General features: G+C 41.8%; 2 protein-coding genes across 26 annotated transcripts in view; one reads left to right on the top strand and one right to left on the bottom strand.

The window, feature by feature from the left end:
* LOC140105604 (uncharacterized) overlaps positions 1–21,578 on the bottom strand; it is a 253,158-nt gene extending 231,580 nt beyond the window's left edge. For 13 of the 25 annotated variants that reach the window (XR_011850602.1, XR_011850600.1, XR_011850598.1 and 10 more), the window contains exons 1-2: positions 21,272–21,578; positions 16,057–16,165 (exon numbers count right to left, since the gene is read on the bottom strand). Coding sequence is in view for 9 of the 25 variants with exons in the window: in XM_072129596.1 (XP_071985697.1) it covers positions 16,057–16,165; positions 21,403–21,477 (184 nt within the window). In the remaining 16 variants the exon portion in view is untranslated. The remainder of the gene's footprint in view (positions 1–16,056; positions 16,166–21,271) is intronic. The other 12 variants (XM_072129596.1, XM_072129602.1, XM_072129599.1 and 9 more) reach the window with 5 other exon arrangements.
* An 82-nt stretch (positions 21,579–21,660) lies between these two features.
* The window catches only part of PDCD4 (programmed cell death 4), a 29,608-nt gene continuing 25,232 nt past the window's right edge, over positions 21,661–26,036 (top strand). Inside the window, exon 1 of the mRNA XM_072129593.1 lies at positions 21,661–21,799. The gene's annotated coding sequence lies outside the window, so the exon portion shown is untranslated. The remainder of the gene's footprint in view (positions 21,800–26,036) is intronic.

Raw genomic sequence — 26,036 nt, 5'->3', positions numbered from 1 at the left:
TAATCTAGCACTTTCCTAAAGTCACCAGAGGTAGCCAGCTCCAACTGATCCTAGTAGAGGCGCTGAAGGCATGCTCTGTTCCTTAATGGTGATAAAAGGCAGACTAAATTCTAGTATATATGTGTAAGGAAAATACAAAGTGATCCACAATCTTATCAAGAGAATTTGATAAACACTGCAAATGTTGTCGCTTTGTTTATTTAAAGAAAACCGGTCATGCAAATTAACCCACCAAATAAACTAAGATTCAAAAGCATTGCCCTTATCACTTAATGGTCCCTTTCCATGACCGCAGTATTAAAAATCAGTTTGTAAACTTATATGCAACTCACCTGATGTAAGTCAAATGTCACTACATAAGTCCAATGAAGCCCTGCATATTCAGAGGTTACTTGCACTGCCCCACTTTCTTGTTTCTGACTGACAGGTCTTAATGGTACAGAACAAGGTTCTATGTGGAACATTGAGAGAGAACTCTTTTACATCAATGGTCACTTCATCTAAGCTCCTGTTACATTTGCAGTTTACCCCATGTATGTATCTGATCTCCATGGAGGATGGGGAGGAGAAGAAGTTCAATGAGGCTGCTGTTATCATGTCATGATACTGTCATGGATCAGATACATGCATACATATATGGGATAGACGTTGCAAATGTAACTGGGTAAAGGACCTTAGGCAAGCACTCTTTAGTGTAATTCACATGATACAAATATATAAAACTGTATGTATATCAGTATCTCTATCAGTATTTCAGGTGTCTGCCTGCCGCCCAATAAATGAACGCCTAACCATTAAGATGATTAAAGGGGTCCTTAGTTCAAAGTCAAGATGGCCAATGATCAGGAGCCCCTTCATATTGTATCTTGGGATTTGCTATGTAGTCATATGCAGACACACTTTCCCATACATCAGATTGCAAAGACACAAATTACATTTACTAAATTTTACCTTCATGTGCCATAGAAACATACAATTAATATAACACTGCTGCAGTTTAGACAGCATATAAAATTAAGGATTTTAAGTTCTCATTTAAAGCTAACAGTGAGGAGTTTTGGGTTTGAGAACCTTAGAGTTCCTGATCCTGGATAACTGGAAGAGCACACCACTCTCCGTGTCTTATTTGAAAGAAGAGGGAGAAAAGTGAAAAAAATTAATTAAAAGTTTGTCACAACATGAGATTGAGATGGCTGTGACAACCTGTCAAACTCTGCAAACTTGCTCTGTTGTGCCCGCTGTCTGAACAGGGTAACCCTCTTGGCTCTGCAAGATATATCTGTATGATTTTGCAGGACAAGATGCACAGTCTTTGGGCGGTCAGAAAGTGGTTTGGACGTCTAACAAGCTAAAATTACAATCTTTAGCCTCAAGATGGTTATTAGCATTATGGACACTGGGGGGCAGTGCTGCACCTGATTCTGTATTGTTTTTCATCATAACCTGTAAAGGAATCATAGCTTACTGTATAAAAAAGTAATACAGAAGGACGTTGTACTTTGTAATTATATAGATGGTTTAATTTCACTGCATACACAATCCCAAAAAGAAGTCTCAGTGCTTTGCTGCTACGAAAGGCAGAGTCTCAGTTGCTACTGTCTGATTTTCTTAGAATTATTCAGGGAAGCTTGAATATATTATATGAAAACATATACTAAAATATTATAGTGCCAACTCACCACTCTTCTAAAAAAATAAATAAATAAAAAATTACAGATACGGTAGATATTCAGGGAATTTGAAATGTAGAGGCTGCGACTGTCAAATTATACTTGAACTGGACCAGAGAATCTATTTATTGAGGCTTATTATATAATTTTTATTTATGGTTTGTAAACTATTGGCCTTTAAGATCTGTCATGAGTTAACTTCACTTTTGTTTCATCATAAAAGATTTTCAATTGTGTTTGATAATTATTTTAATAAAGAGAATTTTGATGCATCAAACTTCTTCTGTGTGATAAGTTATTAAGATAATAGGTGGTTGTGATATGAGATATCACTTACGGTGAGTTAATTTAAAAAACAGTCAAAGATCGAAAAAAAATTTTTTCAAAGATTCCTATTAAGCATATAATATATTGAACCCACCCAGCCAAATAACAACATGTACATTGCTGGTTATGTATCACACTGCCATATGAAAACTGTGTTGCTTGTTCAGACACCCTGACTTTTAAAACCAAAGGGAGATTTACTAATCCTAAAGTATGATTTCATTGTTTTTGACTGTGTTATAATTTAGCACCTTGTGAGATACATCTACAAACCATGAAAACATTGATGTCGGATATGAACTGTAATGTGAAGAAAGCCAAAAACTAACTAAGCTGTAAGGAACAAAGCATAAGAACACAGATATCTGCTCAGCCTCTTACTGGTCCAAATGTTAAGGTCCCGTCACAAGTAATCATCACAATTTCAGCCAATCACAGACAGGTAAGCCGTCATGTGAAATTGGCCTAATAAACCACTACCAGTATGTTGTCAATCAGCTAAACAGTTTCTAGAACATATCTGTTTCATGTCTTGGTGTGGTGGCATTATCCAGAAAATCAACTTTGAAGTGAGATGTAAATTGATTTTATGAAGTCAAAGAGGCGGAGAGTTTAACACAGGAAGAAGTCAAGCTTTCCCTGCCCTGCATTAAGCAGATATCTTGGATATCAAAAAAAGGCAAATTAATCGCAATACTAAACCACATAGGAGGTGGTGTATGTGGGTCCATTGCTACTACAGGGGGAAGTTTTTGCTCAATTTTATGTTTGAGGTATCTGAGAATTTCCTGTGCAAAAACATTGCAAAAAGGCAGAAATTCAGCAGATGTTAAACATACGTGCGACTGGTGCAGTCTATTCTCATAGAGCTGATACTCACATCAGAAAACATTTAACACTGCACATACACCGCACTATAAATCCAACTGATGGAAACCTTTCAGTCTAACACATAGACAAATGCTCAAAATCCTGCCTAATGATAAATCTCCCCCTATGTGTCCATGTCTTATAATGCATTCTTCATCTACTCCAAACCATCCCCCTCCTCATGTATACATGACATACATGACAGTTGTGATGGGTCATTTGGGAACAAGGCGACACAAAGAGCCGACTCTTTCACGTGAACAACGGAATTTGTTTCCCCTCAGTGAGCCGATAGCTCACCTAACCCTGCCCCTGATAAAATCAGGTTAAAAGTGGAGTGATGTGGGGTGACTTACTGGGCTGATGCTCCCCATTATATTATTTCTTACTGAGCGGAGCCTTATGATCCAGCTTACTAAGAAAAGAGTCTGACAAAGACACACAGGCTGCTGCAGGTGTGTATGGGACACACATCTGAAGAAGGAGCCACACCTGAACCATCACATGACCCACTTCACATTGTTACAGCTTGGATGAGCAGCTCCATGAGTAAGCTCCAGCCTGCTACACCCGAAATCGGATGAACCAAGCCAAGAGAAATTTAGTTCGCATTGGGTAAATGTGCTCTATTTTTGCTGTTTGAAAGTGTACTTGCACAAAAAGGTTATACACACGATTGCATTTGCCGAAAGGTCTGTGAGAACAGCATCTTTGATTACTGGATACATTCACCACTCACATACAGAACCTTGCTACATCCCTCAATTCACTCACAAAGAACTCTGCTACATTCCTCAATTCACTCACAAGGAACTCTGCTACATCCTTCAATTCACTCACAAAGAACTCTGCTACATCCATCCATTCACTCATACACAGAGCTCTGCAACATTCATCCATACACATGTACACATACAGAGCTCTGTTACATTTATATCTCGTAGTGCCCCTCAGAACAAGATCCACCCTACCTAGAATCTGTGGTCTGTTGGTGTAGACTACAGATTCCCATTTGCAATGGGCAAGCTCCAACAGAAGCAGCGCAGCCAGGGGATCAGGTAAAGGCATTAAACTATTGTTTATTTTAGCATAATGAAGTGTTAGGGAAAGTTTTGGTAATTTACAGTAGAACTGTAACCTTAATAATAATTCCTTTATTTAAATAGCGCACACAGATTACGCAGCGCTGCACAGAGCTTGCCAGATCAGACCCCAATGGGGCTCACAATCTAATTAACCTACCAGTATCTTTTGGAGTGTGGGAGGAAACCGGAGGAAACCCAAGCAAACACAGACCTTCATGCTTTTCTCTCAACAAATGTGAGAAAAATTAATTGTTGGGGCTAACTGTTCAATTGATAAGGTGCAATAACACGCGATCCTACTTCATGAATTTTGGGACGGTGCATAATTCATCTTGTACAGAGAAGCATAGAAAAAAAAAAATCTTGCATCACTTACCGTATATACTCGAGTATAAGCCGACCCGAGTATAAGCCGAGGCCCCTAATTTTACCACCAAAAACTGGGAAAACCTATTGACTCGAGTATAAGACGAGGGTGGGAAATGCATTGGTCACAGCCTCTCCAGTATGTAGCCAGCCAGCCCCTGCCCCAGTGTATATAGCTTGCCAGCCCCTGCCCCAGTGTATATAGCTTGCCAGCCCCTGCCCCAGTGTATATAGCTTGCCAGCCCCTGCCCCAGTGTATATAGCCTGACAGCCCCTGCCCCAGTGTATATAGCCTGCCAGCCCCTGCTCCAGTGTATATAGCCTGCCAGCCCCTGCCCCAGTGTATATAGCCTGCCAGCCCCTGCCCCAGTGTATATAGCCCCCCCCCCCCTCTTCCCCGTCGTGCAGCACAACAATACCGGATGGATCGCACAGAAGATCTACGGGTGCCGCCAGAAAGCCGAGTTTTGATTTATTTATTTTTTTGACTCGAGTATAAGCCGAGTTTGGGTTTTTCAGCACATTTATGTGCTGAAAAACTAGGCTTATACTTGAGTATATAAGGTATTCTCAATTTGCTGTCAATACCTTTGGCCCCAGTGAATCATGGTAGCAAACAAAACAAAATCTCAGAATAAAGTGCAAACTCCTGAATTCACACGTCAGCAGTATCTGCTATGTTCCTGTTCACAGCCAGAAGAGAGCAGTAATCATTTGCTGATCATTGCTATCTCCATGCCTTGCACAAAGAAAGTACAAATAAAAAGAAAAGCAATACAGAAACCATTACATAGTGTCCAAGAGGCCAAAGTCCATGTGGCAGAGATGCAAACCAAGCATAATGAAAAGCAACAGCTTTAAGAGAAAAGGCCAGTTTAGGAGACACTTTCTCTGGGCCTCCACTTCTCATATACATGATCTAGAAGACTTATTTTATTAATTGTTGAACACATAATAGGGAATCACCTTACTAATAACAGCATCAAAATACTACTGGACTGCATTTGCTACCAGACTCCAGGAATTTATTGCTGACTCCCTGATCATCCCCTTCTGTGCAGCTCATCGTGATAATCAATTGAGAAAAATATACAAAAGTGCTATGGTTTCTTTATATAACTTTTCAAATCCAAAATTACATTTTAATCTCTGACAGATCCAAATTTTGGTTAAAGGAAAAATACACGTTTTGGACTGACAGACTTTGCTAGAATATCCTACTGTTCATACAAGGCATTTGTTGCTGTATGCCAACAATTATCCTATATTGTCTCCCATTGAAAAACCTGTAAAAGGACATTAACCCCTTAAGGACCAGGCCCTTTTTCGTTTTTGCATTTTTATTTTTCACTCCCCACCTTCAAAAATCTATAACTTTTTTATTTTTCCATGTGCAGAGCTGTGTGGCGGCGTATTTTCTGCGTAACAAATTGCACTTCATAGTGATGGTATTACATATTCCATGCTGTGTACTGGGAAAAAAATTCTAAATGCAGTGAAAATGATGAAAAAACACATTTGCGCCATTTCTTGTGGGCTTGGTTTTTACAGCTTTCACTGTGCGCCCCAAATGACAGGTCTATTTCATTCATTGGATCAATACGATCACGGGGATACCAAATTTGTATAGGTTTTGTAATGTTTTCATACATTTACAAAAATTAAAGCTTCCTGTACAGAAAAAAAATTCTTCATTTTGCCATGTTCTTGCGCTAATAACTTTCAATGCTTCTATTTTTAGGACTGTGCGACCTTTTGATCACTTTTTATAGAATTTTTTCTATTTTTCAAAAAGGCAAAAGAAATTCCATTTGCGACTTCGAGCACTATTTTACGCTACGGGGTTAAACACAGTGAAAAACGATTATTATATTTTGATAGATCGGGCATTTTTGGACACGGCGATAGCTAATGTGTTTATGATTTTTACTGTTTATTTATATCAGTTCTAGGGAAAGGGGGGCGATTTGAATTTTTATGTTTTTTTAATATAATTTTTATTTTTTTTACTATTTTTCAGATTCCCTAGAGTACTTTAACCCTAGGTTGTCTGATTGATCCTACCATATACTGCCATACTACAGTATGGCAGTATATGGGGATTTTGCATACCATCTATTACAATGTGCAGATCACACATTGTAATAGATAGCCTTGGACCTTTGTGCGATCCGAGGCCGTCATGACAACGGATCGCCGCTCCCAGGTGACCTCACGGAGAGCGGCGATCGGAGCCAAGATGGCGGCGCCCACGCGCCGGCGGCTCTTTACTGCCACCGGCAGCTTTGCCGGCGGCGATCAATGGGTTAACACCCGTGATTGATGCAAGCAACGATCGCAGGTGTTAGCGACGGGCATTTGTTTCATTATGAAGCAAATGCCCGGTGAGTATGAAGAGCCCTCTTCATACTCCCCCATGCGCAACAAGACGTAAGGGTACATCTTATTGCGCTATGGGGTTAATTCAGCAGAGAGGCGTCTGTGGAAACTATGGCTGGCGCATGGTTCCTAATTCATAAAGCTGGGTATCTTGGTTCTTGCATATGTTGACTTTTTCAAGGACCAAACATTGACATCTGAAACTGGGCTTACAGACAAGCTAGAAAGGGAAAGTTGCTTATTTGATCATGTAATGGACAGATGTTACTTCTCATGAACACACAATGGACAAAAATTTAAATTTTAGGCAAGAGAGCCAGTTATGCTCGAAATTCTGATCTAAGAGATGACCACAGATTTCAGAGGACGAGAAATGGACAACATTTTGTTTTAGGGTGGATTAATATGTAGCAGATTTGCAGTTTTAACGCAATGGAGGAGATTTATCATTAGTCCTATGTAGCTTCTTGGCATATAATTGTCGCCAATTTTTGCACAAACATCATTTTTGCAGGGTTTTTTTAGCGAGAAATAAACGCAACTCTAAAGTCATGCAATGGCGGTAAATATAAACCACAGAGTGTGCAACAGCGTGCAATAACCCAATTATCAACTGAGAATTTTCAAAAGAATGCAAATTTAATCACAAAACGACACCACATAGGAGGTGGTGTATGTGGGTCCATTGCTACTACAGGGGGAAGTTTTTACTCAAATTTATGTTTCCAGTATCTGAGAATTTCCTGTGCAAAAACATCGCAAAAAGGCAGAAATTCAGCAGATGTTAAACATACGTGCGACGTGCAGTCTATTCGCAAAGAGCACACACAGCACTCTTAAAGTCCTCCCCCTTCTGCTTGAATTTTGCTTCTAAAAGCAAGTTAAAAGCGACCTAAGGGTGGTGGCACACAAGGTGTTTTTAACCAGTTTTTGGGCCATTTTTAACGGCCCAAAAAACGCATGCGTTTTTGAAAACACATTTTTCAATGTGCCTATGGAGCGAGTGGGGCGGCCCGGGGTAGAGGCAGCCCTCGGACCGCCCCCTTAATGAATACATCGCTTTGCAAGCGGTCCGTTGATTACATTGTACCCCGCCGGGCTGAGCCCTGAAGGGAACCTGTCACCAGGTGACCCATTTTTAGCACTCCCCCAGTCCCCACAGAGTATAGTACATACACTGCCAAAGTGTTTTTGTATAAAAAAAAATAGGTTTTACAGAAAAAAAGATATGTTATATTGTACCTTTCATTAGCATCTGCTGTGTGACTAGGCAGTTGCCAATTGGGAGGGTCTGGAAAGGAGCAGTCCCCCCCCCACCCTTGGGAAACATGTGACCTTTTCAAATATATGAATAACTCCCCTCACTCGGGATTGGCTATAGAGGAGCAGGGGGCGTCGCTAAGCCCAGTAATGGGTGTTTTCATATATTTGAAAAGGTCACATGGAGTAGCTGTTTCCCAATTTTTAATACAAAAACACTTTGGCAGTGTATGTAGTATGCTCTGTGGGGACTGGGGGAGTGCTAAACATGGGTCTCCTGGTGATAGGTTTCCTTTAAGGCTCAGCCCGATTTTTTTGGATCCTGACCTGCGTCGCTTTATATGGTTATAACTTTTGAACACTGTTACTTATCAAAGCGATTCTGAGACAGTTTTTTCCCCACTTGTTGTACTTCATTTTAGTGGTAAAAGTTGGCTGATAAGTTTTGCATGTATTTACAAAAAAAAAAAGCGTTTTGGCTGGTTTGCAGCCTTCGTCTGGGCTGCACCACCCCCAGACGAAGGCTGCAAACCAGACGAAATTCGCGTCGGGGTTGTTGTCATTCCAGGCAGTGATCATCTCAACATGGGTAAGCTATACTTCATCTACTTTTAATGACTATTGTTTTGGATTAATCTGTAATTGTCTTATGCTTCCCATCAATACCAGACTGATAGACATGGCCACTAGTGCCCTTATCAAATACCCAACTTTTTCATTATGATCTGTAGTCTGGAATGCAACTTTGTCTTGCGTCCCCTTTGGGGCAGAATCATTTTTTAACCAGTGTTTGTTATTTGATCAAAATAAAGTATTTATATTTTCTGACATCACTAGTTTCTTCTTGTTTTAAATTGTGCTACATTGTTGGACTTTTACTTCCTTTTTTTGAAAGGAAGAACAATAGGTTCCATTTATAATTCTCCAACAGGTCATATGGTACCACACTATGTAGGGACAAGGACAGGTTACAACGCATCATTATATATTTTATTATTTTCTTCCCTACCTTGGTTTGTTTCAACTTTGTTAATAGTGATGTATTGCAGGGTATTAGCAGTGTCAGCCTATGCACGTGCATAGGCTGACACTGTGGGGGTCATTTATTAAGGGCCCGATTCGCGTTTTCCCGACGTGTTACCCGAATATTTCCGTTTTGCGCCGCTTGTACTTAAATTGCCCCGGGATTTTGGCGCACGCGATCGGATTGTGGCGCATCGGCGCTGGCATGCGCGCGACGGAAATCGGGGGGCGTGGCCGAACGAAAACCCGACGTATTCGGAAAAACCGCCGCATTTAAAAACCGAAAATGTGTCGCATAAGGACCGCTTACCTTCACCTGGTCCAGCTCGGTGCATTCCGGCGCGATGAGTTTACTTTCAGCGCAGCAGCGCCACCTGGTGGACGGCGGAAGAACTACCTTATTAAATCCCGGCCGGACCCGAATCCAGAGCGGAGAAGCCGCCGCTGGAACGCGAATGGACCGGGTAAGTAAATTTGCCCCTGTGTCTTTAAGATGATGTCATAGACGCCTGCAGGCATTTCGTGGGGAAAAGACTCCGCCATTCAGAGCAGATTATGCATCGTCACGTTTTATTGGCTATACAATCTTTATTTTTTTTGGCAATTTTGACATACAAGGGCTTAATTTTTGCGACATGAGATGAACTTTACAAATATTTTATTTTAGTGGGTCATTAGCTTATTGATGAGATTTTATTAACTCTTGTATTTTTTTGGGTCGTAAAAAAAAAAAATTATCTTTATTCTACAGATCACTAGGATTACAGTGATACCTCATTTATATAGTTTTCCTTTATTTTTACAATTTTACAGGAAAAAAACTCATATAGAGGAAATCTCATTTGTTTTTGCATCGGAGACGTAACTCTAATATTTTTTGGTTGACAGAGCTAGTTTAGGGGTTATTTTTTACATGTTGAGTTGTCCTTTCAATTGGTACCATTTTGGCACACATAACTTTTTTTGATCACTTTTTAGAATATTTTTATGAAGAGATTTTATGAAAAATTTAAATTTTTGGCGAGTTTTTCGTGTTTTGTTTTTACGGCGTTTACCGAGCGGGCCCAATAATGTTTCTGAGTTATTGTACGGATTGTTACGGACGCGGTGATACCAAATATGTGGGGGTTTTTTTTGGCGATTTTGTGGGTTTTTTTTACTTTATTAGATGTGTATAGGGAATGTTTGTGTTTAGGGGACTTTAACTTTATTTAATTAACTCTTTTTATTAAAAATGTTTTTATTAAATGTTTTTTACCGTTTTTAGTCACTTTTACAGGTTAGCTTGAAGAAGCGATCTACTGATCCCTTGTACAAGCTATTCTTCACCTTACACAGTGTAATACAGATGTATTACACTGTGTAATGTAACACACTGAGCATGCTGCGCATGCTCAGTGCGTTACAGCCGGGTCCTGCCAAAAGGCAGGGACCCGGCACACAGAAGAGGATCGCGCAGCCCTCTCAGTGGCTCAGCAGCAGGGCTGCGATCGGAGCAGCGGACCCCTTCGGTAAGCTCCGCAGGGAGGGGGGGTCCGGTTCACTTTAAATGCCCCTAACACCCACAGCTTCCGACCCCCTCCCGCGATGCAGTACTATTACGTCAAATGTCGGGAAGGGGTTAATGGAGCGTGAGAAGAAACGGTCTGTTTTGGTATTTTCTTTGGTGGCAAATAGATCTAATGTTGGGTTTCCCCACGTCCATGTGATCTGACCATAAATTTTGAGGTTCAGAGTCTATAATGTTCCGACTCAAAAAGTCTGCCACTACATTCTGTTCTCCCCTCAGATGTATCGCTGTTATAGACAGTGAGGGACATTTACATAAAATGTCAGTGTCTGCATTGGCTTTGTTACCGGCCTGCTCTCGGTAGGAAGATACAGGCGGTCCCCTACTTAAGAACACTCGACTTACATACAACCCCTAGTTACAAACGGACCTCTGGATATTGGTAATTTATTGTATTTTAGTCCCAGGCTACAATAATCAGCTGTAACAGTTATCAGAGGTGTCTGTAATGAAGCTTAAGGCTATATTCACACTGCCGTTGCCCGCCCGTACCGTACCGTAGCGGGCAACGGCAGTGTACGGGGAGAGGAGGAGGAGGTGAGCGCAGCTCACCCCCGCCCCTCTCCATAGCAACCTATGGCGCACGGCGCCGTATTACGGGAAAAGATAGGACAGGTCCTATCTTTTTCCCGGGTACGGAACGGTACGGTGCCGCACGTGTGCGGCACCGTACCGCTCCCGTAGGGTGCCGTGCGCCCATAGAAGTGTATGGGGGACGTATATCGGCCGTATATACGTCGGCCGTATATACGTCCCCCATACGTTAGTGTGAATGTAGCCTTAGTGTTAATATTGATTCTTATGACAATCCAACATTTTTAAAATCCAATTGTCAGAGAGACCAAAAAAGTTCTGTCTGGAATTACAATGATGAAATATACAGTTCCGACTTACATACAAATTCAACTTAAGAACAAACCTACAGACCCTATCTTGTATGTAACCCGGGGACTGCCTGTACACATTTAATATTGTGGAGCTGTGCAGATACATTTCTGGTGCCGAGACCATTTTCTGTCCCTGGGACCAAAATCCCGAGCACCAGAAATCTGTCCAACAGTCAGAGAACAGGCAACTGCCAGACCAGATTTCTTTTGGTCTACTTTCCACCAGTTTACAGTGCCCAAAAAAGGCTGCAACACATATTAATTGTGTTTCAAAGCCACACCCCTTTTTGAAGAAGAGTCAGGGCAGGCAGAAAAAGTCATTTTTTCTGGCGCCGCCAGTTAATAAATAGGTCGGAGAGCAGAACATGCGGTGAGATCGCCACAAAACTGGCGGAAATATCTTCTATCTTAACCCCTTAGTGTCTAAGCCATTTTAGACCTTTATGACCAGGCCTGTGTCATTATAGGAGGTTATAACTTAGTGGCGCTTTAACTTAACCAGGGGATTTTGAGATTGTTTTACCGTCACACATTGTACTTCAAAGTAATAGAAAAATTTTGATGATATCTTTTGTGTTTAGTTATGAAAAAAATTGAAATTTGGCAAAAATTTCTCAAAATTATTCATTTTCAAAGTTCAAAATGTTCTGCTTTTCAGGCAGATAGTCATAGCACCCAAGTAACTTCATAATTAACATTTCCCGAATGTCTGCTTTATATCGGCACAGGGTTTTATGCATCCTCTCTTTTTTAGGTTGTTAGGAGGTTCAGAATTTTGGGTGCAATTTTTCTCATTTTTATGAAAATCGCCAAAACCCTTATTTAGAGCCACCTGCTCAGCTTTAACGGACTTTGAGAGGCCTAAACAGCAGTAAAACCCCATAAATCATGTCATTTTAGAAAGTACACCCCTCAATGTGTAAAAAATCAACTTTAAGAAGTGTGTTAACCCTTTAGATGCTTCACATGGGTTAAAACAATATGAAGATGTAATTTACAAGCTGTCATTTTTTTAGACAATATATTAATTTTGGCCAAAAATTAAACCGTTACAAAGTATTAAATGACAAAAAACTCCACAAAGTTTGATACCCAATTTCTCATGAGGATGCCCTATATGTAGTGGTGACTGCTGTATGGGCGCACGGCCGGGCATAGAAGGGAAGCTGCGCCATTCAGAGCAGATCTGCATTGTCACATTTTACAGGCTATAAAATGTTTATTTTTTTGTAATTTGGACATATGGGAGATTATTTTTTTGTGCTCAATAGCTGATAATCAGATTTTATTAACTCTTTCTTGGTGGTGGTTAAAAAAATTATTAATTCTTGTTTATGGTTTTTAGCATTTTTTTCGCCGGATGTTCACCGTACCATAAAAATAATGGTTATCGTTATTCTATGGGACATCACGATTACGGTGATACCCCATTTATATGACTTTTTTATGGTTAACTTGCTTTGCAGAGTATAGAACCTATTTTGTGAGAAATTTGCTTGTTTTTGTATCGCCATGTAACAATGGGCAGAACATTTATATTTTTTTGTTTACAGAGCTGGTTTATAGCTTATTTTTTGCGGGACAAGCTGTACTTATTTTTGGTATCATGTCGGGGTAAATGTTACTTTTTGATTACTCTTTATTCGCTTTTTATGAGGTCAGATGTGAAAATTTCATAATTTTTGCAAGTTTTTTGTGTTTTTTTTTTCGTTGCGGCGATTCACCATAGACGCTGCGGTCACATGAGACATAGAAGTTTGTTCACCGTCAGATTCAGATTTGACAACGGTTCTATTAGCCTTGGTCTTTTACAAGGTGGCTGCATTTGCGGAATTAATGTGGAAACGGAAGAAGTTACTGAGGTCTGAATTTCACTCTAAATGAAACTTCTCATCTCGTCCATAGATGATGATTTTTCTTCACGCATTAATCCGTCAATACAGTCTTTGCATACTGGCTTTTTATAAGCTGCGGGTAGTTTGTTATAACACATATTACATCTACGGGAAGATGTTTTCTTCTTTTCTTTAGGATCCTGCCAAAGAGATTGAGATTGGACATACGTCTGGAATTTGGTGAAAAAAAGGAACATAATCCACCCCCGACCACCCCAGATACCCCCGAAACCACTCAAAGGAGTGATATGTGGGAGTTCTGGTAGAAACATATACATGTTAAGAGACTCCACACTTCCAATCTAAACAGAGAAACATGCATTTAGATGACATCTAAAGTACATGTATATTACAGGAAGACAACTCCTGACCTTATCCAAACCTTGCCATAGATAACGGCACCTGCTGATAAGAAGAAGCACTTTAGGGTCTATTTAAATTACTAAGGGCTAAACCCCAAATTTTACGGTACGTTACACCCCACTGAGTCAGAAGTGGATACCAGGATCAGAACTGCAACTACTGATGGCAATCTCAGCAGACCTCAGAGCAGCATGCACGATCAGCGCTGGTGTTCCGCTGTTGAAAAATCCTGGAAGACCTCAGATCAGCGTGCGCCATTTTCAAATTTGGCCCTGAGCGCCAGGTTTCAAAGTACCGCTGACGGCACTTCCAGTGCAACGCGGCTCACTGGAAGTCGTCATTCGGCTCCTGAGCATGGGTGGTTTTGGCTTCCCAAAGCCATAGACAGAGCCGGCTGGAAACTTTGCGGGACAAGGAAGAGGATGCCAATCGCAGCCCCAAGTCTCCTGGGTTAAGGTACGTGACTCGCTCCCTTTACAACTCCCCCATACTGTCCCACTTGGAGGAGACAGGGAGAGAACTCCTTTTTAACCTCTCCGCTTCCTGTCCCTGCAGGGTCAAGGGTCATCCTCCAAGTGGGCCCGTCATGGGAGATGCTAGGGGAAAAGTACAATTTTGTTCTAAACAGTCAATAACTTAGTAAAATTGCAGCTGAGAAAGACTTGTCGGTATTGGTGGATGGTAAACTTAATTTTAGTGACCAAAGCCGGGCAGCTGCTTCTAGAGCAAATAAAATAATGGCATGTTTCAAGAGAGGAATAGATTATCGTGATTATTACATAGTTTTGTCCTTATACAAATCACTGGTCAGACGAGTGTATGAAAAGGATATAGTAGAACTGGAAGATGAGAGCAACAAAGATTATTACGGGAATACAGCCCCCTATGTACAAGAATATAACTACTATAATACTGTCCCCTATTTACAATAATATAACTACTATAATACTGCCCCTATGTACAAGAATATAACTACTATAATACTGCCACCTATGTACAAGAATATAACTACTATAATACTGCCCCCTATGTACAAGAATATAACTACTATAATACTGTCCCCTATTTACAAGAATATAACTACTATAATACTGCCCCTATGTACAAGAATATAACTACTATAATACTGCCCCTATGTACAAGAATATAACTACTATAATACTGCCCCCTATGTACAAGAATATAACTACTATAATATTGCCCCCTATGTACAAGAATATAACTACTATAATATTGCCCCCTATGTACAAGAATATAACTACTATAATACTGCTTCCTATGTACAAGAATACAACTACTATAATACTGCCCCCTATGTACAAGAATATAACTACTATAATACTGCCCCCTATGTACAAGAATATAACTACTATAATACTGCCCCCTATGTACAAGAATATAACTACTATAATACTGCCCCCTATGTACAAGAATACAACTACTATAATACTGCCCCCTATGTACAAGAATATAACTACTATAATACTGCCCTCTATGTACAGGAATATAACTACTATAATACTGCTCCCTATGTACAAAAATATAACTACTATAATACTGCCCCCTATGTACAGGAATATAACTACTATAATACTGCCCCCTATGTACAAGAATATAACTACTATAATACTTGATGCAGTAAGTCCTGTCGACAGTGACAGCTTCATGTTCTGCGTGCTAACGCCGCGCTCCCCGCCCGCTATTGTCGGCGCCTGCCCCACCCACCGGTCATCTCCGAACCCCCCACCCACCAGGTTTCCCTGTCCTTGCCACCCATCCCACCCACCAGCATACTTACTACAGGAGAGCACGGGCCGCGGTTGTCATGGGTCGATATATACTGCAGGACGCTAGGCAGATGTGACTGCCACAGCACGGGACCCTTCTCTTCCAGGGGCCACTATCGTTACACCCCTAGAGGAGAGGCGGTTCTACCAATGCCATAGTATGGCATAAAATGGCCAACAGGTCAATCACAAATGGTACAGCTGACTGCATCGGCACCTTCACCTTCCTAAACACTGCATGGGAAACTATGGAACATACTGATCTCTTTGAAATGAATGGGCCGTTAAAACAATGATGTCCCAGATCCTAGGCTCCCCTACGCATGTTTACAGACCTAGAACTATTATGAATGACTCCAGTTGTGATTCTTTGCAACTTCTAATTGATTCTTTTCTTGCCATTTGCTAAAAACTGTGAAAAGCTGAAACAAATATACAGATTTCATCAAGCAGAAACCATGTGCTCGTGTAAATTATGTAACTACAAAGTAAACACTAAAATGGTGTAGAATTTACTGCAGGTAATTTCCTCTACATGCCAAGCTGGTAGATTTTGTTATTTACTGTCACTTACCTGCAGTCTTAAATTTTTGTACTTTGATAATTACATCCATCGAAGTCACAAATTCTGTTTGTTGATCATATGACTCAGGACTTGGCAGTAACCGAAAAAAACCTTGCTGCTGGGATAAAAGAAAACACCGGTTCAATAGGCTGCCAGTGTACATTTCATATTATGCACAAAATTTAGCAAGGAAAAACTGTAGTAAAAATCTGGGTAAAACAATCTTCAGCATAAAATTATTTCTGAAATTGGATTTAACATTCAATTTGTGACGCAAGATCAAGCACTTACATGCACTAGGAAGAAGATGGTGAACTCCGGCGGACCTGAACGGGGAAGCGACATATACAGGATATCGGGCACAAGATCTTAGTGAATCCTGGCACAGTGCATTGTCGTTGGACAATGCACCTTTGGGAACTCCGAGGGACTCGGTAAGTAAATGTGCCCCCATGTGTTTTGAATGTATATTTGTGATCACTTCCACTTGGGGCACATTTACCTGTCTGGAGTTGTTCACTGTAAGGCCCCTTCCACACTTGCATTGCAGATCACGCCAGAGTTTGATCAGGGGGCGATCAGGGTTTGGTCAGGGAAGAACGCACATTTTGCATCAGAGTTCAATCAGTTTTCAGTCAGAGTTTGTTCAGTGTCTCAGTTTTTCACGCTCGTTTTCAATGCAATTTCAATGCGTTTTTCATGCGCAGAAAATGCGCGTGAAATGGACTCAGGGCTGAGCTCTATCTTTTCTATGGCAATTGATGCGTGAAAAACACATTGCACTTGCAAGTGTCTCAGAGTGCAATGTGTTTTTAATGCATCTCCATAGACTTGTATGGTGCGTTTTTCACACGCGTGACTTGCAAAAGTAGAGCATTCTGAGATTTAAACGTGCGTTAAAAAAAAGCGTGTGTGTGCGTGAAAAAAAATGCAAGTCTGAAAAGACCCATTGGTTACAATGGGTCAGAGCGCAATGCAAGTTCTGTGCGTCAAAAGCACGCGTAGAAAACGTGTGTGAAAAACACAAGTGTGAGAGGGGCCTCTGTGCATTGTCCGACGATCATGCACCATTCCATGATTCACAGAGATTGTGCGCCCAATATTCTGCATGTGCAGCTTCCCCGCTCAGGTCCCACGGAGTTCACCTTCTTCTTCCTGGCGCATGTAAGTGCTTGATCTTACGTCACAAATTGAATGTTAAATCCCGTGCTTAGTCCGAATCAGTCGGATCAGCCGATTTCTGTTGCATGAAAGCCGGCGCTACTGCGCAAAAATCTGATCGTGTGCAACACAATCCACTGCTAAATACCAGTCACAGTCGCACAAACTCTCAAAATGTCGGAAAATCCGAATAAATTGTTTCCGCAGACCCTTGGCTTGGTAAATAAGCCCCATTGTGTTTTAAGGCCGGTGACACACTTGGCATTTTTGTCACGTTTTTTTCATTGCGTTTTTGCATCCTTGAAAAATGCATCATATTTGCACTTTGGCTTTTTCAATGGGTTTTAGGTTTAAGTGTCTTAACTTGTTTTCTCCCCTGCACTTTTGAGGTGCCTTTTCATTGTGCTTTCCATAGTGGTTGTGTTTTTTAAAATGGATGTGTTTGTAAGCGCAGACAAAGCACTACGTGTGGCGCCAGCCTTAGGGTGAAGACACACGTGGTGTTTTTAGGCCGTTTTTGGGCCGTTTTTAGTAGAGCGTTTTTAGATCGGAAAAAAACCCATGCGTTTTTTGAAAACGCATGCGCTTTTAAGCAGTTTGAATTAAGATAATTGGTCAAACCTGTCAAAAACGGCCCAAAAACGGCCTAAAAACGCCACGTGTGTCTTCACCCTTAGTGGTCTGTGTTTTAAAACGCATGTGATTACGTAAACAAACAGCAGGGAGAAGATGACTGCATTTTGGTCGCGTTTTCATTGCGTTTGAAACGCATATACAACAGCTGATGAGAGGTGATTTGCCTAATTACATTACCGTTTACGTTTGTAAATGCAATGTTAACGCATGCATTAACAAAACGCATGCGTTAACGCGTTGTTAAGGCATACGTTAACATCGCGTTTACGATACGTTTTGTAAATGGAAATGTTAACAGTGATGTAATTAGACAAATCACCCCTCCTCAGCTGTTGTATATGCGTTTCAAACGCAATGAAAATGCAGGTCAAAACGCAACATGTGAACGCGCCCTTAGGGTGAAGACACACATGGCGTTTTTGGGCCGTTTTTACTAAGTGCGTTTTTGTCTGCGTTTGCAAGCGTTTTTGGGCCGTTTTTACTAAGTGCGCTTTTGTCTGTGTTTGCAAGCGCAGACAAAGCGCCCTGTGTGGCGCCGGCCTTAGGGTGAAGACACACATGGCGTTTTTGGGCCGTTTTTACTTAGTGCGTTTTCAGATCGTTAAAAACGCATGCGTTAAAAAACGCATCCGTTTTTTAAAAACGCATGCGTTTTTGAAAACGCATGCGTTTTTGTCCGTTTTTCATTGTGCAATTTCGGAAAAACGGACAAAAACGCATGCGTTTTTTGAAAACGCATGCGTTTTTGTCCGTTTTTCCGAAATTGCACAATGAAAAACGGACAAAAACGCATGCGTTTTCAAAAACGCATGCGTTTTTAAAAAACGGATGCGTTTTTTAACACATGCGTTTTTAACGATCTGAAAAAGCACTTAGTAAAACGCATGCGTCCGTTTTTCATTGCGCTTTTTCATTGCGCTTTTTCATTGCGTTTTTCATCCGTTTTTCATTGCGCAATTTCGGAAAAACTGACAAAAACGCATGCGTTTTCAAAAAACGCATGCGTTTTTAAAAAACGGATGCGTTTTTTAACGCATGCGTTTTTAACGATCTGAAAACGCAATTAGTAAAAACGGCCCAAAAACGGCCCAAAAACGCCATGTGTGTCTTCACCCTTAGGGTGAAGACACACATGGCGTTTTTGGGCCGTTTTTACTAAGTGCTTTTTTAGATCGTTAAAAACGCATGTGTTAAAAAACGCATGCGTTTTTGTCCGTTTTTCATTGTGCAATTTCGGAAAAACGGACAAAAACGCATGCGTTTTTAAAAACCGGATGCGTTTTTTAACGCATGCGTTTTTAACGATCTGAAAACGCACTTAGTAAAAACGGCCCAAAAGCGCCATGTGTGTCTTCACCCTTAGGGTGATGGCACACGTGCTGTTTTGAGCACCTTTTTGTCCCGTTTTTGCATGCGTTAAAAAACTAATGTGTTTTTTACATTTTTGAATTAAGATACCGTATATACTCGAGTATAAGCCGACCCGAGTGTAAGCCGAAACCCCTAATTTCAACACAAAAAACTGGGAAAACCTATTGACTCGAGTATAAGCCGAGGGTGGGAAATGCATTGGTTACGGCCTCCCAGTATATAGTCTGTCAGCCCCCGTAGCATACAGCCTGCCCAACCCCCATAGCATACAGCCTGCCCAGCCCCCGTAGCATACAGCCTGCCCAGCCCCCGTAGCATACAGCCTGCCCAGCCCCTGTAGTAGGAAAAAAAATAACACTGTACTCATCTTTCCGACGTCCCCCATAGGTCCTCTTCTGTCTCAGACTGTCTCAGACAGAAGAGGACCTACAGGTGATGTCAGAAGAGTTTTGACTTACTATTTTTTTAGTTGACTCGAGTATAAGCCGAGTTAGGGTTTTTTAGCACAAATTTTGTGTTGAAAAACTAGGCTTATACTCAAGTATATAAGGTAATTGGTCAAACCTGCCAAAACGGATGCGTTTTCAAAAAAGTAGTCATTATAACCACGTTAAAAATGCCATGTGTGCCATCAACCTTATGCGTTTTTAAGGGTGGTGACACACATGGCGTTTTTAGTAGTGCGTTTTTAGATCGGAAGAAACCACATGCGTTAAAAAACGTTTTTTGAAAACGCATGCGTTTTTGACCAGATTGCATTAAGTTAATTGGTCAAACCAGTCAAAAACGCATCCATTTTTTAACACATGCATTTTTTACGATCTGAAAACGCATAACACCGGCGAAATAGTGTGAAACACCGGCGGCTCGTTCCCGATCGCAGGCGTTTCCATAGAAACGCCAATGCGATCGGGCCGAGGCCCGACCCGGTGGGCGCGACTTTGTCTGCGTTTGCAAGCGCAGACAAAGCGCCACGTGTGGCGCCGGCCTTAGGGTGAAGACACCCGTGGCGTTTTTAGGCCGTTTTTAGTTAGTACGTTTTCACATTGTTAAAAAACGCATGTGGTTTTGTAAATTTTTCCGAAATTGCGCAATAAAAACCGGACAAAACGACATGCGGTTTTAAAAACCGCATGCGTTTTTAACAATGTGAAAACGCACTAACTAAAAATGTCCCAAAAACGCCACGTGTGTCTTCACCCTTACGGTGATGTCACACATGGTGTTTTTGGTCCATTTTTAAACATCCATTTCAGTCCTTTTTTGGCAGTTTACCATTTGGCTGCTTACAACCTGTTTATCTATTAACATTATTGGGAAAAACGGACAAAAACGGACCAAAAACGCCATGTATGGCATTACCCTAACTAAAAACGTCCCAAAAACACCCAAAAAAAAGTCCATAGAAACGCCCATGCGATTGGGCCGCGGCCCGCCCCGGTGGGTGCGGCTTTGTCTGCGTTTTCAATTTAAAAACGCAGACAAAGGGGTGCGTGTGGCATCAGCCTCAGGTTTGAAGCATATGATTAGGATTATAATACGAATTTGCAAACTGGCCTTTTGCTGCGTCTAAAACGCAACACATCGTGTGAACGCGGCCTCAGGCCGGCGCCACACAGTGCGCTTTGTCTGCGCTTGCAAACGCAAACGCAGACAAAGTCTCGCCCACCGGGGCGGGCCTCGGCCCGATCGCATCGGCAATTCTATGGAAACGCCTGCGATCGGGAACGAGCCGCCGGTGTTTTGCGTTAATTTGATCGGGCCGAGGCCCGCCCCGGTGGGCGCGACTTTGTCTGTGTTTGCAAGCGCAAAGCGCCCTGTGTGGCACCGGCCTCAGGGTGGCTTCAACGTGGTGTTTTTGTCACGATTTTAAACACATATAAAGCGCAAATGGGAGGAGGTTTGGGCAAAACACATATGGGTTTCTAATGCTTTTTGGGCAAACCCCCTCCCATTGAACGCGGTCTCAGGATGTCCACAAGAGCAGTTATAAATTCACACAAAAAATGGGCTAAATATAAATAATAACATAAGATGTAAAAATTGGCGAGCCAACCTTGGAAAAGGAGCCTTATGACATGTGACGACATGTTGTAAGACCTGACAGAAATGTCATGGTGTATACAGGCCATTAATATTATTATAAAAGGCACTTTATCGGGATTTTGGCATCAACATTTTCCTCACAAATAACAAGTCTGTGTGTCTATGACTATTTTCCTCGCCTCCTGCGATACAGACATACACGACACGTGTAAACATGAGGCAATGGGGTCGCGCTGGAAGGGCGGGCGTCGCGTCCTGTCACAAAATGGCGGCTCCTCCCTCTCCCGTCACGCGGCAGCGGAATAACCCGCCTGTTTTTTTACCTCACAACAACAACCGCCTCTTTCTCCCCGCCCATCGCCTGCTTCCCGCCGCTCATTGGTGGACTGCTCCGCACACCTTCCAGCGTTGACCAATCGAGCCTCACCCCGCCTACGACATGTGACGCTGTTACTGGGCAGACGGTTTTGAGAGAGGTTAGAAAAAAAAAAATTGGTCAAAACAAAAACATAGTTGAGGAGCAGCTGCGGAGGACGAGGTGAGTGCGGGGACCCACACTGGGCCGGGGGCCACATCCCTGGGGTAGAGGGTTATTGTGTGGTATTTAAACGGTTACTGGCTCCTGATTCCGTATTATGTGCGTGTTTATGGAGGGGGTGTGTCACCCTGTATTTACATCAGTTTCTGTCAGATCTATCTATATATACCTAATCTCAGAATGTAGAACTACAAGTCCCGGCCACTACAATCCATACAGTGTCAGTAACCGTGCAGATTGTGTAGAACTACAACTCCCAGCGTGTCTCCTCTATGATCTGGCATTGGAGTAATACTTGGCAGTTATGTGACTCTTTCTTTGGGCGCAGTGCACACTCAGTTTTAGGTGTTTGCTATTTATTGCAGCAGATTTTATAAAGATATCACAAAAGGAAAACTGTGTTGTTGCCAGTAGCAACCGCTCAACGTTTAGATGGAAGATGTTATCTGTGAGTGGTTTGGTTGCTCTGGACGGTGACATTACATCGGTTTTGCACTGATTTGGGTAACTGTTCTCCAGCTGCACCTTCTGGGTCAAGAGATGGATTAGGGCTCCTAGTGTCCTGTATAATGGTGGGTGGGGAGGAAGGTGGGCTATATATACTCGGAGAAATCACAGCCCGTACACATCAGGTGGTTCCCCCAAACGTGCAGAACCTGTCATCTTTATCTATATCATATTTATCTATCAAAGACAATCCTAAGCAGCACAGCATGAATCCATGTGCTAAGACATATGCTTCATGGTCCGTACCATTAGTTCCTAATTCCACAGAACAGTCAGCACTCCGGAAATAAAATGAAAAATTGGTTACGTCTCCTATATTCTCTGTCTGTCTCTTCTCTTTTAGTTTTATCTATATATTTATCTATATAGATATGTTCCAGATACAATGTAGTTTTCTGATGATTTTCTGCCTGTGTGGTTTGTACAGATGAAGCATAATATCTGTACAGACTGTGACCAGCCCACATTGCACATCCCTCTTCTACTGACTTGACACAATGGGAAATCAGTCAGACACGTAACATATTGACCACTCTGTACCAATGATTTTTTTTCTTCCTGAAGCGGCTTTTAACCACTTGTCAGCTGCTGGAGGGGCGCTTCTTCCGATTTGTATATGCATTTAGACCTAAACACGTTGCAACATGTTTTGCCAGTAAACAAATTCATAGGAGATCAGGGAAAACTCCTCCCCATTGCCTTATATTTTATCTCTTAATACAAGTCAACCGCCGAAAGCGCACGCAGCCTGAGATGTGATGGGGCTCATTACCATCCACCTGATACACTGGTACATGTCTATACTGTCTGAATGCTGATCATGTGGCATAGAATAGGAGGTGGATATCGTGATGGAAGCACCACAGGGTATTTGCTGTCGCCTCGTTCTATTTACGGGAATATGTTTCACTGCGAAGGCAAGAAGTTTTCCTGTTTCTCTTCTGGTAAAATATCCCCGAGAGGCGCTGACTAATGTCTGACTGCAGAAGCCCAGCCACATCCAGGATTACTATTAAGCAATCTTATTTGTTTAGGAATTTTCAGCAAGGAAGGGGTTAATGAGAGGAAAGACATCATTGCATTTCACCTTGTGCATGAGTCTGAGGAGTTTGGTCACTACTTTTTAGGTTAATTTTGCTATATGGCCCGTTTACAGGTGTCCACTATGGAAACTATTCATGCATTTGTGATTGAGATCTGTTATTGGCCACTTACAGTCTGGGGTCTCGCTTGCAAGGGGGTTTATCAGCTGGTGGATTTTCCAGGGGCCGTGCCATGTCTAAAACTCTTTAAGGGGGGGGGGGGGGGTTATGGCAATGGCTTTGACAGACTTTTCGTGTTATGTACATTCCACACAACCAAGTTTACTGCTGGGACCCAAGTGCATGTTTCACGTAGCAGAACTTAACCCAATGTGGGGCGGTAAATCCACCCAAAACAGACCAAGGTATATGCAATGTATAAAGCCAAGTGCGACTGCCTTAAGGGTACATGAGCGGTACCCGTTCTGCTAGTGCCGCGTTCATAACGCGACGCTAGTGCACAGGGGCCGGAGTTTGGGGCGATCGCATATGCGTTTCCAGAGAAACGCACGCGATCAGGTTATTAATCGCATGCGTTTCCCGGGAAACGCATATGCGATCGACCCGAGCCCCGCCCACTGTGCACTAGCGTCGCGTTATGAGCGCATGCATTTTTTAACGGACTGCTTAAAAACTGCCCAAAAACGGGTTTGAAATGCCATGTGTGCCATCACCCTTAGGAACAAGAAAGGAAAAATTGTATGTACTCTTAGCTCACCTTTTGTAGCAAAATTCTCATTCATGTATGATTACATTCAGAGTGTGGACGGTGCCCGGATCACAGAGGAGGAAACAATCCTGTGACTTCTAAGGGAGATGTCAGACGTGCCGTTCGGTCTGCGTTTGCGTTCTATGGAAACGCCTGTGAACGGGAATGAGCCGCCGGTGTTTTGCATTAAATTATTGCATTGACCATGGGTTTTTAACAGTGAGCTCACTAGTTCCACCTACCAGCCTTCTTTTTATATTTTCCTGTTTTATTAATGGCCTAAAATAAGGAATATGGACTTTTAACCAATCAAATACGAGTGCTGGTTCCATCTGCTCTTTTGCTATAAAGTATTAGAGCCTTGGCCCACTGGAGGATTCTCTGGTAATCTGGTGAGCTAGTCTGACCCTGCACTTGGTTCTTTATCAGAAAGCTGAACCTGTAAGGGTGGTGGCACACGTGGCGTTTTGAACCCGTTTTTAAGCAGTCTGTTAAACACACGCGTTTTTGAAAATGCATGCGTTTTTTTTTTTTTTGACTGTTTGTCAGCTTTCCAATTATGTTAAGATAATTGGGAAAAGCTGTAAAAACCGCATACGGTTTAAACAGTCATGCAGTTTTTAACGGACTGCTTGGAAAATGGCCTAAAAACAAGGTTCAAAATGACACGTGTGCCACCATCCTTAGGTTAATGTCTCCCTAATTATCTGCACAAATATCAGAAATTAAAAATGGATCGCTCATACATTAGCTATTTTCTTTTTTGCAGACCTGTTGTAAAAATCCATACATTTTTTCAACAATTTTGCACATTCACAAAAAATATTCCATCACCCCTGTTGTTGCGTTGTGCTTGTTCTGTTTCTCCCTGTCCTATAATGCAGCGGTCCCCAACCTTTTTTGCAGCAGGGACCGGCTACAGCGTATCGCCATGTAGTATAAAATGCATACAGCGTATCACCATGTAGTATAAAATGCATACAGAATATCGCCATGTAGTATAAAATGCATACAGCGTATCACCATTTAGTATAAAATGCATAAAGAATACCGCCATCTAGTATAAAATGCATCCAGCGTGCCACCAAGTAGTATAAAATGCACACAGTGTATCGCCATGTAGTATAAAATGCATACAGCGTATCGCCATATAGTATAAAATGCATACAGCGTATCGCCATGTAGTATAAAATGCGTACAGCGTATCGCCATGTAGTATAAAATGCGTACAGCGTATCGCCATGTAGTATAAAATGCGTACAACGTATCGCCATGTAGAATAAAATGCATACAGAATACCGCCATGTAGTATAAAATGCATCCAGCGTGCCGCCATGTAGTATAAAATGCACACAGCGTGCCACCAAGTATTATAAAATAGATACAACGTACCGCCAAGTAGTATAAAATGCATACCGAGTACTGCCATGTAGTACAAAATAGAAGCCCTGATAAATATCACAAATGCTGCATATACAGACAGCATATATACACATAAACAAACAGTAGATACAGCATATACACACACACACACACATATACACACACATATTACATATATTTACACATATATACACATATTACACATATATATGCAAAGATAAAGCTCAGTGCTGGCCGGTGCCGCCCCTGCTCTGTGACCTGGCACGTTACATGCAGCCCTGGATCTGGATACCTGCCATGAGTTTTCAGGTCTCTGCCATGTTGTGCATACTTGCCTATCCAATAGAGAACAATGTCCTCTAGTGATGTACGTGTTGATTTATGTACGAAAGGTGAGTGTACTGTAAATAACATGCCGTTACTGAATAGGAAGTAACCATTTCCATGCTAAAACCGGACAGCTATCGTAACGCTGAGGGCACCCGGTCATTTTATAGCAGCTGAATTGACCGGGATTTATATAGATAATAATTTTTTCCTGTGCTACTATATTTCT

The sequence above is a fragment of the Engystomops pustulosus genome, chromosome 11 (genome assembly GCF_040894005.1).
Source record: "Engystomops pustulosus chromosome 11, aEngPut4.maternal, whole genome shotgun sequence".
NCBI classification, from domain to species: domain Eukaryota; kingdom Metazoa; phylum Chordata; class Amphibia; order Anura; family Leptodactylidae; genus Engystomops; species Engystomops pustulosus.
Note: the sequence above shows the minus strand (reverse complement) of the source record. Positions and strands in the feature narration are given on the sequence as shown.